Source organism: Synchiropus splendidus, chromosome 9, assembly GCF_027744825.2.
Source record: "Synchiropus splendidus isolate RoL2022-P1 chromosome 9, RoL_Sspl_1.0, whole genome shotgun sequence".
NCBI classification, from domain to species: domain Eukaryota; kingdom Metazoa; phylum Chordata; class Actinopteri; order Syngnathiformes; family Callionymidae; genus Synchiropus; species Synchiropus splendidus.
This window is the reverse complement of record NC_071342.1, coordinates 11,494,829-11,501,533: the sequence shown is the minus strand read 5'-3', so window position 1 is coordinate 11,501,533 and position 6,705 is coordinate 11,494,829. Positions and strand designations below refer to the sequence as shown.

General features: G+C 37.2%; 1 protein-coding gene across 1 annotated transcript; it reads left to right on the top strand.

Annotated features, from left to right (window-relative positions):
- Positions 1 to 2,153: 2,153 nt before the first annotated feature.
- On the top strand, positions 2,154 to 6,463 carry LOC128765251 (pyrokinin-1 receptor-like). Its single transcript, XM_053875833.1, has 6 exons — positions 2,154 to 2,297; positions 2,366 to 2,462; positions 3,849 to 4,054; positions 5,103 to 5,324; positions 5,393 to 5,570; positions 5,900 to 6,463. The coding sequence occupies exons 1-6, from the start codon at positions 2,154 to 2,156 to the stop codon at positions 6,205 to 6,207; spliced, it is 1,155 nt and encodes a 384-aa protein (XP_053731808.1). The 3' UTR covers positions 6,208 to 6,463.
- The last annotated feature ends 242 nt before the right edge of the window (positions 6,464 to 6,705 follow it).

Genomic DNA, 6,705 nt, shown 5'->3' with positions numbered 1-6,705 from the left:
GTCGATCTAGGGAGGGTGAAATATTTCCACAGTATCTGCAGGTAGCTGCTCCCATGTGAGCATTCTGACGGGCGTCGTGTGTGACATCAATGTGGGCACTAAACATTGAGTTTAAATGGCAATATTGGCCTCCCGGATCGGACGTTTTTCATCAAATACCCGATCCCACTTCAAGAGGCAGGATCGGGTCGATACCCGATACCAGGATCGGTGCATCCCTAATACACAATCACAGAGTGAGGACACAACAAGTTGACAATGGGAAGAATCAGAGACAATAAACAGCATAAAACTGGGAAAAAGAAAGACATGCAGAGTCTAAACAATCAATCCAAAAGCACCAGGAGAGAGTTACGATTGCATGTGAGTGGGAAAACTAACCAACACATAACAAAGTACCATCAGGTGCTGGTGTCTGGAACCAGGAAGTAGATAAGGGGGAATGCTGATTGCCATATTGGTTTATGCTACAACAGCAGGAGGGGTGATAGGGACAGGAAAACAAATACACATGAAGCCAAGAGACTATGACAGGCAGTTGCACTCAGATCCAGGAAGGTGAAGAAGAGAGTGCAGGCAGGGGGGCTGCCTGATGGAGACATCAGAGGAAGCTTTTTAGGAGAGACTGAGCTGAAACGAAGAATGTAAACTGGTAAAAGAAGAAGAGGGTGACAACCAATAAGCTATACAGATGTAGCAAATGAGGAAGTGGTTAATGACAATAGGTTCAGGTGAAGGAGGCTGACTTCCTGGTGCTCGAAAAACAATAAAACAAGATCAAATGTTGAAGTAAAATTTCCCACCCGTCCATATGGACCTCCAGGATTGCCACAGTTAAATGATAAAAAAGGGATTGGAAATACAGACATCATAAAAGTGGAAATATATTTTGAGATACTTTGAAATTGACATAAATGTAATAATTAAAATGTCCATAAGGAAATAAATAGACACATAAATAAGAATATAAATGAGGGAGAACTAAGAAATCCCTGCTTTATCATCCCTTAACTGGCACAATAAGAAGTTAGGTTTTGTAGTCAGTTTGTAGTTAATGTCATTTTTAACTTCCATATTCTTAATTCTCTTTGTCATATTCCAGGTTAGTCAATAGAAACATTCTGTCCAGTCGTGTAGCGAGACATGGTAAACTAAGATCGAAGTTCAATACTGGAAGCAAACTCTGGGCCGTTCCATCATGCGAGAGTTGATATGAATAATAACGCTGTAGTTATTGTGATGTCTGGGATGGAAAGCTATGCTGAGCGTCATGAGCTTGTGGGCAGAGGAAGAAGGAGTGAGAGAGAGGAGGGGTGAGGGAGAGAAGAAGCAGATCAGAATACTGTGAGACAGAAGACAAGCAACGATAAAAGATTTGTTCCGGCTCAAGGTTTGTCATATTTCTTATATTTTCTGTCAGACAAGATGATTGTTTTGCTAATGTCTTTTACACTCGGCGGATGAAATGTCAGTGGAACGTGTCTGTACAGTTTGTTCATTATGAACTTTATATGATGTCAGAATACCTTCTTCTTTAATTGCTAACTGACATTCTAAGCTAGGTTCCATTTTGTTTTTTGGCTTCAGACGCTGATAGTGCCTGAGAGCTGACAGAATGATGGTAGTGAACATGCAACAGGTTGTCGTGCGACTATGTCAGGAGGTTGATGGAGACAACCTGGGTAACGCTGACAGTGTATCACATTGTCGATGAACATTTTAAACCAAAGGTGCTTCGACACAGAACAACACAAACCAGACCATTATTCATTCTCGAATTATTGCTTTAAATGAGATACAGAGCAGAAATAGAAAGGGAAAAGGTTTCTGTGATGTTTCTTTTTTTCATTATGCTTTTTGCTTTACTCTGTCACTCTTTTTAGGACAGGCCATGTACTGTACAATCAAAACATACTCTGTATGGATGTCGTGATTGAAACAACAAATTGTCGTTTTTTTTTTTATGTAAATTAATTTAAAAATAATCCCATTTTTAATCCTTCTGTGTAAAGCTGACTATCAGATGTGAGATCCAAATGTATTGTATTTCTTCAAAATATCCAAAAGCCTTTTAAATTGCAAAACCAACCAATAGGAGTGTTTTGGGATCACACTGTTTGTCATTCTTTTTTTGTAGTTCTGCTCCCGCTACCATGAATCTGTCGGAATCATTCGTCTTCAACTGTAATGTGAGTCCAAGTGAGATGCCGAAGCTTCACATTAGTGTCACCAAGGCGGAGCCAATGGCCATCGCTGTGCCCATGACTGTCTTCTACTGTGCCGTCTTCTTGTTTGGGGTATGATATGTTTGCACTCCCGTTCTGAACCGTCACCTTCACTGTTGCTTGCCTCCCACCCTTCTCAGATCGGGTTCTGTTCTGTGTGTTTGCTGACTCTTCTGTTGGATGCTCAAATGAAAGTCAGTGCTATTCGCCTCTACCTACTCAACCTCATCATATCAGGTGTGTCTTCCTTCTTCTTTCGCTTTTTTAAAATATATTCTCTATATCATTCAATAATATCCCGATGAATTTAAAAAACTGAGATCGGTGTCTGTGTTTTTTCCTGAGGCTAATTTGTTATTCCCTCCAGACACTGCCTGCTACTGCACAGTCAGTTATTATTAAAGGACAATAATACATTGGGCCAAACCTGGGCAAAGTGCGGCCCAGGGGTCATATGCGGCCCTTTGCCTGTGGTTTTTATTATTATTATTATTATTATTATTATTATTATTATTATTATTATTATTATTATTATTATTATTATTCAAATTAAATTGTATATTAAATGCAATATTTTTATAGGTTTAATTCCATATTTGCACTTCTTAATATCCTTGCTTCCATTGAATCTTTAATGGTTCATTTCTGAAGATTTTTTTTCCTTCATGTTTCCTTAAAATACATTTTAAAATGAATGTATTTTTTCATATTTCATGAATATTTGTGCTATAGTTTTATTATTATTATTATTATTATTCAAATTAAGTTGTTTATTAAATGCAATATTTTTATAGGTTTAATTCCATATTTGCACTTCTTAATATCCTTGTTTCCATTGAATCTTTAATGGTTCATTTCTGAAGATTTTTTTTCCTTCACGTTTCCTCAAAATACATTTTAAAATGAATTTATTTTTTCATATTTCATTCATATTTGTGCTATAGTTTTATTATTATTATTATTATTATTCAAATTAAGTTGTTTATTAAATGCAATATTTTTATGGGTTTAATTCCATATTTGCACTTCTTAATATCCTTTTCACCACTGCTTTTTCTGAGCCTACCCATATGCAAAAAATAGGTTCTTTTGAAACCAATAGACTGTTATTTTATACGTTTGGCAATGATTATTTTGAATCTTTAATGGTTCATTTCTGAAGATTTTTTTTCCTTCACGTTTCCTCAAAATACATTTTAAAATGAATTTATTTTTTCATATTTCATGAATATTTGTGCTATAGTTTTTATTATTATTATTATTATTATTATTATTATTATTCAAATTAAGTTGTATATTAAATGCAATACTTTTTATAGGTTTAGAAGAAGATTTTTTTTTCCTTCACGTTTCTTAGCCATCGCCATTTTTTCATCAAACAGTCACAGTTTGTAATGTGGCCCTTTAGGAAATTTAACTGCCCATCTCTGCATTAGGCTGAAGTGCTTTTGCTGTTCCTCTTTGTACGTCCTCTATGTCTCAAGGCTCTTCAGGTGAATCCCAGCACTGCTTTAGCAGTCCTTTGACTGATAAATAAATAACTGACATCTGAAATATCAAAATCAGAAATACAAAATGAAAAACCTGGCTCTTTCTGATGAAAGACTTCTGATTGCATTTCAGATATTCTCCAGCTTGTTACCATCCCCATTACTTTGTATCGCTACTACTGGGAGAGCTACCCCTGGCGTCTGGGTGCCACGGTCTGCAAGGTCTACTTCATGGTCCGACAACTCTATTGTGCCACGACCAGCTGGGTCATTATGTCCTTCACCACCGAGCGCTACGTCGCCATATGCCACGGCATGTGGTCCGTCCACAGTCTGAAGGTTGAAGCTATACTACACATAACCTGGTTATATTTTCAACTCAACTTCAAATCCTGTAATATGAACAAAAAAGTCATTCAATGTTTTGCTGGGGGCGAGTCAGGTTAGGAATGGTGTAAAAACGACTGTAAGGTAGACCCGGCCCGGGGGCCATATACGGCCCTTTGCCTTCATTTATGGGGCCCTCATGAAGTCTGAGCGACAACTCAGAAAAAATATGTTTTTTGCACCATTCTGATGTAACTTATCACCCATTTTAGGTCATTGAAAATAAAGACCTAATATGAATAAGTACATGCTTATATTCGTCTTCCCCACAGCTATTAGTAATATTATATTGAAATATTTGCTAAATGTTTAATGAGCAATGCTTGTTTTAACAGTCTATCTTGTCCGTCAAAATAAAATAAAATGCACTGAAAAAAATACCTTGTAATAAGGTGCTCAAAAGTATATCATTATAAACCATCTATGGTCCTTATTGGGAATAAAAGGTATATTAACTGGCAAAAAAATAAGATCAAATAACTTATTTCATATCTCATTTTCTTTTTTGGTATATGTTTTAATGACAAAATTTTAAGATTCTTTGACTCCTTTCAGCAGCCACAGTATGAATGTTGCTCAGCCCTGCTCTAAGGTATTGAAGAAGACATTATGGCCTGAGCCATACACCCAGCATTTCAATATAAGAGTGCACCGACTGATTTGTGCGTCATTAAATGTATAAGCCAATAAAATAGAACGACGCACCCTGTGTTAATTAATCCTGGCTCAGGCATTAACATGACCTTTTACTTGGCTGCCACACTCACCTGACATTTACCCGTAGTTTGGTGAATTGGCCGGTGCATGAAGGCATGTTAAAATAAGGAATGAGTGAAGATCACGCAGGGAATCTCTCATTAATGGATGCTTTGTCTAATTTTCACAGTGTGGTTTAAGAACAAATTGACAGAAAAGATGATTGGCTAAAGGATTCAGTGTTCACTCATGAGGCCCGCCAGGTCCAACACTTTGGTTTCCTTCTCGTCTCTTCCCCCAACAGAGGTTTAGAGCACCCTGCCTTCTATGCGTGTGGGGCATTTCCATCTTCTCAGCCGTGCCGTTTGCGCTGGTCTACGACCACGCTGACGCTTGTATCCTTGACTACACCGCGACGACGCCGGAGGAAGCCTTCCATGTGTCCACCATGTGTGAGATGACTGAGCTACCTCCTGGTAACATCTACAAAACAGCCTTGCTTTTGAGAGCCGCCATCTTCTTTGTTGTGAGAGCAGTTGTCTAACATTTTTTTTTTTTCATTTTGCATGCATAATCATTACGCCTCTGCAATAGGTTCCTCTGCTCACAATCGTCACTCTCAACCTGCTAATTGTGATCTACCTGAAGAGGAACGGCCGGCAGAGGAGGAACATGTGTCTCACAAGAGTGGATCCTGATGGGAGGAGGGACGTGCAGTGCCATCAGAATGGGAAGCTTCTTCTTAATGAAAAGAGAGCGCTGAAACTCATGGGTGAGCATTTTAGAAAAGAAATCAGATAAGATAAATGCCAAATCAAACTGTATTCATGCAAACAATGAGGAAAAAAATGTATTTACATATATACTATGTATATGATTTATCTATTAAGTAATTTCAAACTACATTATATTATATTATATTATATTATATTATATTATATTATATTATATTATATTATATTATATTATATTATATTATATTATATTATATTATATTATATTATATTATATTATATTATATTATATTATATTATATATACCAATTAAAAGGTGTGACACAGCAAAACATTAAAAGATCCATTGCTTTGTTTTGTCTCATAGGTGCTGTGGTGGTGGCCTTTTTCGTCTTCAACTTTCCAGACATTGCCTCGTCACTCATGCAGGTGTATATCGTGGTGTGGTCTGACACCGTCCTGTCCATCTACACTATCCTCAAATCCTACCTGTCCCTTCCACTGTGGTACATAAACGGCGCCCTGGATCCCCTGCTTTTCTGTATATCCTCCCACACCTTCCGCAGAGCCTGCTGGCGAACTTTAAGGCGACTGAGACCACATTGCTACAAAAGACTGTTACTGTGGTCCATTAAATCCAGTGGAGGGGAGGACAATGCTGAGAGGAAAGACTAACGTCAAACTGGGCCAAGAAGCATTACGGACATAAATATCACTTAATTGTTTAAACAAATCATTCATGTTTTTTTTTTAATCTTCTTATACTGTAGTTGTTGTGTCACAGTCACTGTTGTACATTTGTGAATAAAGTAGTTTGAAGTAGTTGAGCTACAATAGTGGTAGAAATAAACCAGGAAATGAGACATTTCAATTCTTATCTTTCTTCAATTCCACCGATCTCCAGTCCTATTGATGTTGTTGGACAGGTGTTACAGAAATGTGTTATAGGGTTCTAATCTTATAAGTGTATTTTTTATTTGTTTATTTATGATCTGTATTTGTATCATATAAAACAGTGTGAGAAACAACAACAATTCCAGAATCAGTTGATGTCACTGTGTCTGTCTGCTTGTTATTGTACTTAAATAAAAGCCCAAAATATGCCTTTGCTCTGTCCTAAGTGTAGTTGGACTGTTATTACGATTAACCCTATTTGGGTCGTTTTTGTGCCCA